Here is a 13,201-nt window from a genome sequence, read left to right as displayed (position 1 = left end):
GTGGAGAGAATCCAGCCGCCGCCGCCGCAGGGCGGGGGCGCGCGCTCACGCGCCGGGGGCGTCGGGAGCGCGCCTCCGCGGGCGGGGCGGAGCGAGCGCGAGCGTGCGCAGTGGCGCCTGGGCCTCGGCTCGCGCTAGGCTGCGCTCGCGCAGGAGGGCGTGGGCGGGCGGCGCCGGGTGCGCGCAGGGAGCGCGCGGCCCCGAGCAGGAGAAGGAGGGGCTGGTGACAGTGCGGAGCCACTGCCAGCGTCCGCGCATCGGGAGCGGCAGGACGGAAGAGAAGGTCCTCCAGACGCCGGTCGGCTGCCCGAGCCTTCGGACTCAAGCCCGAGCTGAACGGCCGCGGCCTCTGGTTGGTCGGGGAGGCTCTGCGGCCACCTCAGGAAGATGTTTAACGTGGAGTCTGTGGAGCGGGTGGAGCTGTGCGAGAGCCTGCTCACTTGGGTACGTGGTGGGGCAGCGGGCCGGTGGGGAAACTCCGCAACCTTCCCCGGGCACCGGTGCTCGTCCCGAGGGGCGAGCGCCCGGGGCGACTGCCGTCACATCCGGGGCTTGGGACGGGCGGAGCTGAGGAGCCGGTGCGGGCCGCGTCTACACCGCGGCCGGCTTAGGGACAGCAGGGAGCGGCCGCGCTCAGGCAGGCCGGGCCCAGGGTCCAGGAGGAACTTGTCCGGCCTGAGATGTTGGCTGCTGTCCGAGAGGAAACCTGCCCGGTGGGGGCTAATGATGGGGTGCAGGCGACACTGTAATTAGGACTGTTTGCAGTGATGAGGCGCTGGCGCTTCGCTCCCCAGCTCCCAGCTATCCAAAGCGTCGGTTTTGCCTGGGCGCCCGGTAGAAACACTCGGGACCCCTGGTTACGATGCTGCTCGCCTTTGTTGTAGCGTTCAGCCAGGATGGTGCATAGCCCCTTGAGGGATGAAGCCCTGCCCATTGGAAAATAGTACATTGGAGGGTAGGTAGACAAAACATGAAGAGTCACCCAGAGACAGAACATTTGAGATGCGAGATGCATTTTTTGACTGTTGTAAATGATGTGATAGTACTTACAAAAGAATCAAGGATTAAAAAAAATAATTAAGCTGGGAGGGTTTAGGGAATAATTAGTAGTGTAACTGAAACAGTTTTTTTTTTTCTTTTTTAAAGCAACGTGAGATTCTAATTTGGAATCGATAAGGGTTAAGGTTATCGAATTTTAAAGTACGTTGGATTTTAATGTCAATAGTCGTGGCTTAAGCAGCCCTTTCCAATAGCTGAGCAGTTAGCCTGTGTTTGTTTTTCCATACGGTGGTTGGAAGTTGGTACAGAGCCTGGGATAAATCAAGTATCCCACAGGGAACATTCGTTTTAGTTATGGCTAAAAATTGTTAACTGCCCTTTTTAGAAGAACACATATTACTGTGACGAGTGTTAATTTTGTGTGCTTATTGGGGAAGAAGGTGGTGAGTGGACCTCTTGCGTGCTAAGTGAAAGCTCTACTACTAAGCTCTTCACCTCTCCTATTACTCACTTTAAAGGTAAAATGCAAATACCAAAAGAAATTCGTTTGAACAGTGTCTTGGGTTAGAGGTTCCAATCTCTGCAAGCTAGTCATCACTGTTTTGTGCAGGGACACTACTGAGAAGTGTGAGAACTGTTAAATTGGTTGTAATAAAGGTAGACTCTAAAGATGTGTGTTTTGGCATTAAAGTATATGATCTTGAATTTGTAGTAGTCTTTCTGCCTCAGCTTCTTGGGTACTAGGACTATAAGCCTGCATCAGTACAACCAGCTTCAAGTTTTTTTTATAATCTAGGTATGTAATGAAACTGATTTTGTCTTTTGAAACATAGGCTTTAAACAATGAAGAACTTCTATGGTTTGGTTTTGTATTGGATCGTTCTTGTAATTTCAGGTTGTTTGAAATAATGCATAGTTAACATGTTGTAAGTTCTAACTTCAAGCAAAAAAAAAAAGATAAACTTTACTGCTGTGCTTCAAGTAGAGGATGGTGATAGGTTGTATAATGTAGCTAAGCCACAGCCACCTTTCAAATTATTATTTGAACCAGGAAGATTCTAAAAGATGGAAAATATTTGTTTTTGGTTTGATCTGATTTTGTTTGAGACAGGGTTTCTCTTTGTAGCCCTGGCTGTCTGAGAAGTTGCAATGTAGACCAGGCTGGCCTCAAACTCAACAAAGATCTGCCTGCCTGCTGGAATTAAAGGCATTTACCACCACACCACCCAGCACAAAAAAGATGGAAAATGTTTAAACAAGTCAATATATAGCAAGCAGAGTGTGCTTAAAACTTACCCCTTAACATGGAAAATGTTTTAAAACAGTCAGTATATAGCAAGCGGGAGTGTGCTTAAAACTTACCCCTTGTCTCCTTCCTAGCCTCTGAAGCAAAATATATCCCTACCTAATAGGGGAGGAAATATGCTGTTACATCTGTCAGTCTCTTTTTAAAAGTTATTATCGTGTGTATGATTGTGATGTGCACATATAGGCACAGTTGCTACCACATGCATATGGAGGTTGGGAGTCAACTTTCAGGAGTTGGTCATTCCATGTTTCTCCAAGCAACAAACGGGTTGCAAGTCACCAGACTACTGTGGTAAATAAGCACCCTCACCTACTCACCAAGCCACTTCTGTAGCTTGTTTTTAACAAATATTTTTTTTTAATTTTTACTATTATGTGTGTGGGTGTGTGCACACTCATGTGTATCACAGCCCTTTTGTGGAAGGCATTGAATAATTTAGAGGTGTCATTTCTCCTATTATTTGGGCTTTTCCTTTGTTTGAGTTTTGATCAGATTTTCTCCTCCCCTCCAACTCTGTATTGCACCACTACTTGTCCTTCCCAAGTTCATATACTTTTTAACCTATTGAAACCATTTAGTGTTGCCAGTATATATGTGGGTATAGGACTATCTACTGGAACGTGGATAACCTAGGGATTGCACCCTGAAGAAAACAGACCTACTCTTCTTCCTCTAGAAGCTGTCAGCTGCCAGTAGCTTCTCAGCAACATGACCTCTTCTCTATTCATTCTAGAATTTTGGATAACTTGATCTTGTGCAGGCATTAGGCCACAGCACAGCCATTGTAGATTCTTATATGCACCATCCCTTTCATGTCCAGAAAACACCTTTTTGCAGTAGTTCTCCATAATTTCTGGTCTTAGAGTCTTTGTGCCCCCTCTCCTGCAGTGATCTCTTGAGTCTTGGGAAGGGCTGAAATATGGATGTCCCTTTTAGGGTTGAGCACTCTACAACACAATTTGTTATTCTCTGTATTCTGATCAGTTATGAGTCTCCATATTAATTGTCCTCTACTACAGAAATAAGCTCTCTGATGAGGGTTGGGAGCTGCACTATTAAATGACTATAAAGATAAGTATTTAGAAGGCAGTTTGATAGTGTGTCAATTTGACAAAACAATAGCAAGTTTTCTTCTAGAGTGTATGACCTACCCAGCATGTGTTCTTGGCCAGTTAACAACACAAAACATGGATTCTGGTTTGTGTAGTGGGCTTTGTATCCTATCAGAAAGCAATTGCTTACTCCCATAACACTGATGCCACTATTACACCAGTGGGCATATTTTTGCCAATCCATTTGCCATTGTAGCTTGCAGGATTCACAGCTGGGTAAGACTTGATTATTTTTATCTTCTAGCAGACTGCACAGCACCATCTAGGACTATGAAAGCTAGCCAATAGGGATTAAGCTTCAAGGTCAACCAATACCAGTGTTTTTGTACATGTCCTATGGCTCAAGAATGTAGTGTCTTTAGCAATAGCGTCTTTCTTCTGAGTTTTGGTGGGTAAACAAGAGCAGTGACAACAGCCTGTATTGTTTTACACATCCATAGGATTCCTCCCACATGACTAGCAGCTTAAAGAGGGGTAACCAAATCTGGTGCTGCCCATGCCCAGCTTCTTGAATTCTGCATGGATCATGATGAAAAGATTGCACTTTCCTAGGTCTCAGTTAATTAATTTGTTTGTTTTATGATGCTGAGGATTAAACCTGGGGTCTTTACTGTACAACTGAGTTATATAATTCTAGCCAGTTACCCAAGAAATTGGAACACAAGAAACAATCAAGAGGGGCTGGAGATGTATTGCCACAGTTAAGAGCATTTGTTGCCCTCACATGGTGGTTCACAAACATCCACAGCTCCAGTACAGGGGATCTGATGACCTCTTCTGACCTCCACAGGCACCAGGCATGCATGTGGTACACATACATACATTCAGGCAAAGCATACACTTATAGTCTTAAGACATATTTAAAAAGAAAGAATCTAGAATGCTATCAGATAATGACATGAAACTAATGAGAAAAGAATCATGGTTGTGGTTCACTTCTGTGAAACACTCCAATCTTTGTGTTCTTATTTTCATATTACTTATGAGCCTAAGAAATACATCTGACATTTAGAATACCTCCCATTCTATTTTCCTTCCTTTGCCTAACCTACTATCCTATGAACAAATTTGATCCTCTAATTCTAGAATAAAGACATTTCTGATATACAAAGGTTTAAAGCCCTTTGGGGGCAAAAAAGAAAAAAAGTGTAAGTAGCATGGTGGTTGCTGGCTGCATCGTGGTTCTCATACATTATCATTGATCAACATCACCTGTAACTTTAATCAAACCAGTTTACTAGGCCGTGGGGCTAGAATTTCTAGGTCTGAGGCAGGGTTGATATTTGCATTTCTGTCATTCCCAGTTGATGTGTAGTTAGTAACCTCAAGACATTTGAGGACCATTGCTCTAGAGCAGGTTTTAAGCTCACTGCTGTGTGATAATTTGGACTGAGTAATTGTTAGGGGCACTGTTGTGTGCATTTTATGATATTTAATAGAAACATTGCTGTTTACAAAATAATAGTGCTTACCTTGCTATTCCAGACTCTCCTAGGGAACAAAAAATACCACTCCTGGTGGCGAACTACTGCCCTAATGTTGCTAATTCTAAGTAATCTCATGATTTACTTTGCTGATGCATTTGCAGGGGTGAGGGTGGGAGGCTTGGAATGTGTTCTAAGCTTCTTGAAATTACAAGAAAAGTTGTGACCCTTCTGATAGAATTTGTGCTTTAACACAATTAAGTGCAGTTATCTTTCCATTTTACTGTATTACTATCCTGAAATGTCACAACTCAGACCTGATAGGGTAATAAGTTTATTCCTGTCAGTTCCGAAAGCAGGGATGAACATTCTCAAGATCTCCTAAATACCTGTGCACCTAAAGGGCTGAAACAGAAAACAGTTGTTTAGAAGCTCCATCTTAAAAAATCAAAGTGAAAATTTAGCTGTGAGTTCTAGGGTGAGGACACATACTCCGTTAAATTACTCTTTCTTTAAAATTCCTTCCTTTGGGCTGAGCATGTAGCCCCCTTTGTAGACTACTTTCACAAAGCCTGGGTTAGCAGTGTGTACCCAGATGTGGTGGTGCACACCCATAATCTCAGAAGTCCATCTCTAATTCTTCCAATCATGAGGTAGAGGCAGGAGGATTGGGGAGTTTAAGGTCATCCTTGTCTTTGAGGGTGAGTTCCAAGCCAGTCTCCAACACATGAAACTCTATCTCAAAAAAAAAAGGGGGGGTGGGGAGGAAACTACTTTTTTTTATTTAGTTGTTTCTTTTTGTAACCCTGAGTAGGAATGCAACTCAATACTAGAATACCTGTCTTGCATTGACAAGACTTTGAGTTCCATTCTCAGCTTGAGGTAGGAGTACTTAATCTTAGTAGTACTTTAGAGGGTTCCAGATGCTAAAACTAGTGCCCAGGTACATAAGGATTATTTGATGCATTTGTTAAAATAGATTAAGAGATTAGCTTGTTTGCACAGATCTATTATCTCGGCTGAGGCAGGAGGATTGCAAATTGAAAGTTTGTAGAAACTACAGAGTGAGTTCAAGACCATTAGCAAAAGGTTCTATTTTGGAAATTTAAAAGAGGGCAGGAGAGATGGCTCAGTATTTAAGAGAACTGGCTGTTCTTCAAGAGGAGCCAGATTCAATTTCCAGCACCTACATAGCAGTTACAGCTGTCTGTAACTTCAGTTCTAAGGCTATATGATAGCCTCTGAGGACACTGCATGCACATAGTGTACAGACATACATGTGTGCAAAACACTCCTATATACACACACACATACATACACACACACATACACACTCACTCACTCACACTCTCTCACTCACTCTTTGGTGGGTTATTCTAGCTTCCTAAACATAAAGTACAGAGATTATGATTCATTTGGTGGAGCTCAGAAATGTTTCCAAAATGAAAACTTCCCAGATGACTATCATGCACATATAGAATTGCAAACTTTAATAATATCCCCAATCTTTATAGGGGGGAAAAAGTGATATTAAAAGAGATGAGGTAAAATATCCAGGTTATGTGATAAATTAGTAGTAAAACTAAGGATTATAATTGATTCTTACATTCCAAGCAGTTTTCACTGAGCTTAATCCGTAAGCCCTTTATTTTGAGATGTTGTACCAAGTGATTAAGATGTTATATGTGATTGTCACTGTTTCATCTCTCTATTCCATGTATAAATCTATAAAAAGAAATAGCTTTTAAACAGGCCATTAATTTAGCATGTATAAAATGAAAACAGGTGCTTTTTTTTTTTTTTAACTTAACCAGTGTGGAGGCAGTTGTAAATAGAATAAAGCTTAAAATCAGACCTGAGATGATATTTACTTGTTCCATTTATATGTTTTATTCATTTTTCTGGTCCCCATCCCTTCCACGGAGTCTCACTGTATTTAAGGGCAGGCATTGAACTTAAAATCAATCCTCTTGCCTCAGCCTCCTAAGTAACCAGAACTAAAAGGGTATGCTACCATGTCTGGCTTATTTGCTAACTTTTTAAAAATCAAAACTCTGTATGTATTTAAGTTAGGACCTTCTTATATCCCAAATTCTGTCTGACTAAAATCTACTTTCTGTAAGATCCTGTGACATAAATCTTTCAGTTTCTGCTCCCATGCCATCATTACCTGAAACACTCCTGCCCTATATAAATAGGAAGTTGTAGCTGTACTGTTAATAGTCCTCTCAGCACTTAAAAGTAGAGGCAGACCAATCAGGAGTTCAAGGTCACCATGACACCTGGTACATAATGAGTTGGAGGGCAGCCTGGGCTAAATGAGACACTGCTTTTATAGATAGTATGGTACAGAGAAGCAGATATTCACTCACTTTTAGTAGCAGTTTATTGCTTCATGGTTTATTTGCCAATGTATATTTAAAAAAAAAAAACTTAAAAATGAACATACATTTAACCTGGCAATTTTTTCCTAACCCAATAAATAAAAAAGAAAGGTAGTCATCTGAGTTATCAAAGTATTTCCATTGTTATTATCTAGTTTAGCCTCAGCAGTGTTACAGACTGCCACAACAAGCTTTCCTGCCTCTTTCCTTCCAGTATGTCCTTCGTATTGCATCCAGTCTGGTTTGTACAGTTCAGATCTCACTTTCTTGCTTGAAAACATTTACTTATAAACTACCATTACTTTTAAGATACATTCCCAATGTGGCAAACTAAGGCTTGCCAAATGATGCTTTTCTTCAGTTCTTTCTTATGGTTTATATTCCTCTGTTCCATTTCTTCCTATAATTTCCACCTATCTATACCAGGCTTCTTTTCATTCCTACAGCATATCATCTTGATGAAAAAAATCTTTGTCCATACATCCCACAATATTTCCACCAAACTAAAAGGTCTGTATCAGGACACCCTTCATCTGTTTGTCATTAGTGATTCATTTCCTTTTAAATATGGGTTGAACTGCTGGTTATCAGTTGGCTGATAACTTTTGGCCTTACTTCTTTTTTGGTCTCAGATAACCTTGAGCCCCTGAATTTCTGCCTCTACTTTCCACGTCCTGGGGTTACAGTTGTGTGCCCATAGACTCTTCTTGGGTTTATTTCTTAAATTTCTCATAACCAATACAAACTTAGTTGTGATCTGGTATATATTTGAAATTGAAATGAATTAAGCTTCCAACCTAATGATGATAAATATGAACTCTATATTCATATTTAAAAAGTTTGCTTTTGAGTACCAGAAATCTCAACTTGGCTAGGCTTAAATAATAAATTTATTCTACGTAGTAGAAGATTCCACATTTTTAAGTGCAGTGGTTAAAATTTATCTCAAAGACTTAGTTCTTTGTATCCTTCCTCTGTCTCCCATTGCACATTGCATAGCCCTTAAGACTTATTTCTGAGTGATGAGATAGCTCAGTCAATAAAGGTGTCTGTCACCAAGCTTCTTGATCTACATTCAGTCCCTTGAACCCACCTGGTAGAAGGAAAGAACCAGCTTCCACAAGTTGTCCTCTGAATGTCACATGTATACTGTAGCACACACACCTGCATTCATTCATGCACATACATAATAAGGAACAAAAATTTAAAGAGATTATTCCCTTAAGTTGATATGATTGCTACAGTAATTAATGCAACACAAAAGTTCACATTAATAAGAAATTGACTCTGCTCTTCAACCATTATCCCTTTGGTCCATTCTGGTTTTGCCCCTTATTATTCTTGAGTTGGTAACTTCAGCCCTTCTACCAGTGATAAGGGCTGAAGTTAACATCTTCTTAGACTGTCAGTCTGTGAGTAGTATGATGAGAAGTCAGCCAGTTTCTACCACAATTTCTGTTTTTGACTAAGTGGACAGAAATTGATAATTATCTATTAAAATTTTTATTTCAGTCTCCAAGATGAGATAATAATACATACATACATTTACACTCAGGCACACATGTATACACACACACACACACACACACACACACAACCAAACAAACAAACAAAAAAAAAAAAACACCCTAAGAAATCTTAATGTAGTTAACCTTTGAATCTTTTTTCTTTAGATCCAGACCTTTAATGTGGAGACACCATGCCAGACCGTGGAAGATTTAACAAATGGGGTTGTGATGTCCCAGGTTCTTCAAAAGATGTAAGAATAAATTACTTGTCTTTATGTATGGTCTTATGTATAATCCTTTCCTTGATTGAAAGGATTTAAAAAGTTAAAGTGTGAGAGTTGGTTTTCTATCACTGACAAAATGTCTAAGATAATCAATTCATGTGAAAGAAAGTTTTATTTTTGGTTTACAGTGGGGTGTTTCAGCTTAATCAGTTGTCCTGTTGCTCTTGGGCCTCTGTCAAGGCTGCACTATTGTGGGACCATTGGCAGAAGCAGCAACTTGCCTCACAGTAGTCAAGAAGCCATTCAGTGGCTGGAGAGATACTTAGTGGTTAAGGGCGCTTAGCCCTTGTTGCTCCTGCCTAGGACTCAGCTTTGGTTCCTAGCTCCCACGTGGTAGCTTACAGCCATTGGTAACTCCAGTTCCAGGGGATCCAGTCCCTTCTGGCCTCCCAGCACCAGGCATGCATATGGTATACATACATAAACAAACAAAACATTCATATGATGAAATAAAGTATATTTTAAAAGAAGCAGCAGCAAAACAGGATGTTGTAGAAGCCCTACAAAATTCTTTCAGGGGTGATTCCTCAGTAATCTAGTGTCCATTTAAGTAGGCCTTACTTCATAAAGGGTCCATCCACCATCTCAGCAGTTACAAGCCAGGAACCAAAACTTTACATATACCTTTGGGGATCGTTTGAGATCTAAACTATAACAAAATGTTTGTAGTTTGTATAAACTTGGGTTGCATGTGGAATGAGAACAGTAAGCAGCAATGAGATTTTGATGGCTGGCATGTACTTAGGTATAGATTGGTTACAAATTTAGTTAGGGCAGTGGTTGTTATTCCAACTTTGGTTGATAACCAGATTCTGCCATTGTAGGACAACCTGAGAATGCTGTTTCTTATAGAATACTACTCCAATCTTAGCACTGAGATCTTCCCTGACCACCAGTGTTATATAGCAATTGTCATATATTCTGTTCCCTTAACTTTTTGTTATTCTCTGAACTATGTAATGTCTTTTATGTATTTCATTGTTTATGACCGCCTCTGTGCTGGAAACACACGATCTAAGTTTGTTAAGGTCTATGAAAAGCCAGAAAGCTTGTTTTCTTTCTTGCATCCTAGCAACTAAGAAAATAAATACTTTTTTATTGAATCATATGAAATTACTATTCTTTGCAGCTTCTTTTTATGTTTATTTTGTTTTGCTTTTCAAGACAGGATTTCTCTGTGTAGCCTTGGCTGCTCTGTATACCAGGCTGGCCTTGAACTCCATTGATCCACCTGCCTCTGCCTCCTGGGTGCTTGGATTAAAAACTGTACCACCATATCTGGCAAAACCTGTGATTCTTGATGTGACTACATACAAATGCTTAGGAGCAGTTAATAAATTGCTGATCTGAATTTGACATTTATTCATTTTTACTTTTTAATTTTCACAGCACATATCATATTCCTTGTATATAGTAATGTGTTACATACACGTTGAACATATTTCTCCCCTCATAACTTCCTGTCCTATAATTTCTCATGGCTCTCCCTCCCATTAATTCTCTATATAGCTTTTCTTTCATGTCATTATGTACATGACTTTATGTATCAATGTAAATTTTGGAGCTAAGTAAAGGAAATATATTTGTCTCTCTGATCTAAATTTTCTCTAGTTGCATCCACTTTGCTATAAATGATATGGTTTCATTATTCGGTATGCTGAAAAACAATTCCATTGTGTATATATATCACACTTTTTTTTTCAGATGTTACAAATATAATTTTTTTCTTTTATGTTTGAGGTCATAATATAATTGCATCATTTTCCCCTTCCATTTCCTCCCTCCAAACCCTCCTATATATGCCTCCTTGCTCTTTTTCAAATAGCCTTCTTTTTCATTAATGTTGTTACATTCACACTCACACACATCTATATTCATAAATATAACTTGTTCAGTCAGTATGTTACTTGTATATATGTTTTCAGTGCTGACCATTTGATAATGGATAACCAATTTATGTGTAGCACATTTTCTTTACTCGTTGTTGGTTCTATAACTTAGCTATTTTGAATAGTGCTGTACTAAGCATAGATGAAAAGTTAGCTCTGTGATGTGTTGATCTGCATTCTTCAGGTAAATCCCTAGGCTAGTACAGCTGGGTCATATGAGAGATCTGTTTTTAGGTTTTTGAGAAACCTGTGTGCTGATTTTAATAGTGACTATACTAGTTTACCCACCAGCAATGTGTAAAGGTTCCCATTTGTCCATATCTTTGCCAACATTTGTTACTTCTCTTTTTTTAAAGAGAGAGTGTATGTATGTGTGTGTACATACATGTGTACACCAAAGGAAGCTAGAAGCAGGCATCCAGTCCTTTGGAGCTGGAGTAACAGGTTTAACTCCACATCCTCCTGTTAGAGATGCTGGAATGCAAATTCTGATGAAGCAGTAAGTGCTCTTAACTGCTGAACCATTTCACCAGCCCTGTTTTCCTTAAAAGATTTTTTTCAATAAAATTTTATCTTAATTTCAGATTATAGTATGCTAGATATTCTAATAAATTCATTTTTCCTCAGGAGACTGAAGATACTTCTATAGCATTAATAAATGAACAACTGTGTACATCTCACATTTTTAATAATTCATTGTGTGTGTGTGTGTGCATACATACATGACACATACATGACATAGTACACATATGGAGGCTAGAGGGCAATTTTGGGGAGTCTGTTCTCTCCTTCTACCTTGGGGCCTGGGGATTGAACTCTGATTTTCAGCCTTTTATAGCAAATACTTTTACTCACTGAGCCAGCTCACTGGCCCTCCCACATTTTTTAAAGGGTTAAAAAAAATGAATAGCCTTCTTAAGTAAAATTTAACCTTTATAACATAAGAAGAAACTACTTCTAGTGTAATAATTTAAGTATGAGTGTATTAAACGGTCAAACAGAAAATGCACCTTTTGAACTTTGTGTTTACATTGGTTTGTTTAAAGACAAAACAATGTCTTACCTGTCTTCATCCTCTCATGTTAGTAACATACTATGTTTTCTTTGGCACATCACACACCCTCATCTTCCTTATGAATGTCTTTAATGCTACCCTGTGATTGCCAAGGTGGAAGCTGTTTTGTTGTTTGACATTCTAAGAACTATCTTGGCAAGGAGAAATTCCTTCCATCTCATTGTAATAACTGTTTTCACACCAAATCCAGACATACAGCACTAGAGCCCAAAGTCCAGAATGCTTAGCTCTGCCCAGCCTACCTAAGGGATTATTTCAAGAACAGAATAGTCTTTCACTTTCTATTAGAATCATTAGTTGTTTTACCCAGATTCCAGTAAAGACAGCCTCAAAAGGGTCTGGAGAGATGGCTCAGAGGTTAAGAGCACTGGCTTCTCTTCCAGAGGTCCTGAGTTCAATTCCCAGCAACCACATGGTGGCTCACAACCATCTGTAATGACATCAGGTGCCCTCTTCTGGCATGTAGGGACACATACAGGCAGAACAATGTATATATAATAAATAAATAAACTTAAAAAAAAAAGACAGCCTGGAAAAAAATTTGTAGACTTCATTTAAATTAAACAAAATGAATTATGTCTATTTTCTGGTGTAGGTTTTCTGACTTGTGCTCCTTGAAGTCTTGCTAAAACATCTGTTGGAAGGCTTGTTTTACTGGCCAATGAGTATTTAGTTAGACAGGATAGCAAAGAATAATTATATAGATATCTTAATTGCTATGTTGAATTGGCACTGCCATACTCTAATGAGTAGTTGTTTGTAATCTACTTGTCACCAAAATAGACATCATTCTGACAACTTTATATAAATTGGTAAAAATTGGTTACCTTTTAAAATTATTTTATTTATTACTATTTGTGTGTGGGCAGGTGGGCGCACACATACGACAATGTGCATGTGAAGTCAGGGAATAATAGGCTCAGGAATCAGTTCTTTCCTTCTCCAGTGGGTCCTTAGGGTCAAGTTCAGGTCATCAGGTTTTCACAGCAGTCGTCTTTACCCTTTGAGCCATTCTACCAGCCCAGTTTCTTTAAATACCAATAATTTGCTGTATAATAATTTGCCTTAGTTATTTTTCTTTTGCTGTGAAGACTCACCATAGCCAAAGCAATTTATGAAAGAAAACACTTAATTGGGAGCATGCTATAACTTCAGAGGGTGAATCTATGACCATCATGGATAGGGAGCATGACAGCAGGCAGTTGGGCATGGCTCTG

The 13,201-nt window shown here is 39.7% G+C and overlaps 1 protein-coding gene across 1 annotated transcript in view; it reads left to right on the top strand.

Annotated features, from left to right (window-relative positions):
• The first annotated feature begins 159 nt into the window (after positions 1-159).
• The window catches only part of Hook3 (hook microtubule tethering protein 3), an 85,757-nt gene continuing 72,715 nt past the window's right edge, over positions 160-13,201 (top strand). The window contains exons 1-2 of the mRNA XM_051182196.1: positions 160-444; positions 8,902-8,987. Coding sequence (XP_051038153.1) covers positions 388-444; positions 8,902-8,987 — 143 coding nt within the window. The 5' untranslated portion in view covers positions 160-387. The remainder of the gene's footprint in view (positions 445-8,901; positions 8,988-13,201) is intronic.

The sequence above is a fragment of the Phodopus roborovskii genome, unplaced genomic scaffold, assembly GCF_943737965.1.
Source record: "Phodopus roborovskii unplaced genomic scaffold, PHOROB, whole genome shotgun sequence".
In the NCBI taxonomy this organism is placed as follows: domain Eukaryota; kingdom Metazoa; phylum Chordata; class Mammalia; order Rodentia; family Cricetidae; genus Phodopus; species Phodopus roborovskii.
Note: the sequence above shows the minus strand (reverse complement) of the source record. Positions and strands in the feature narration are given on the sequence as shown.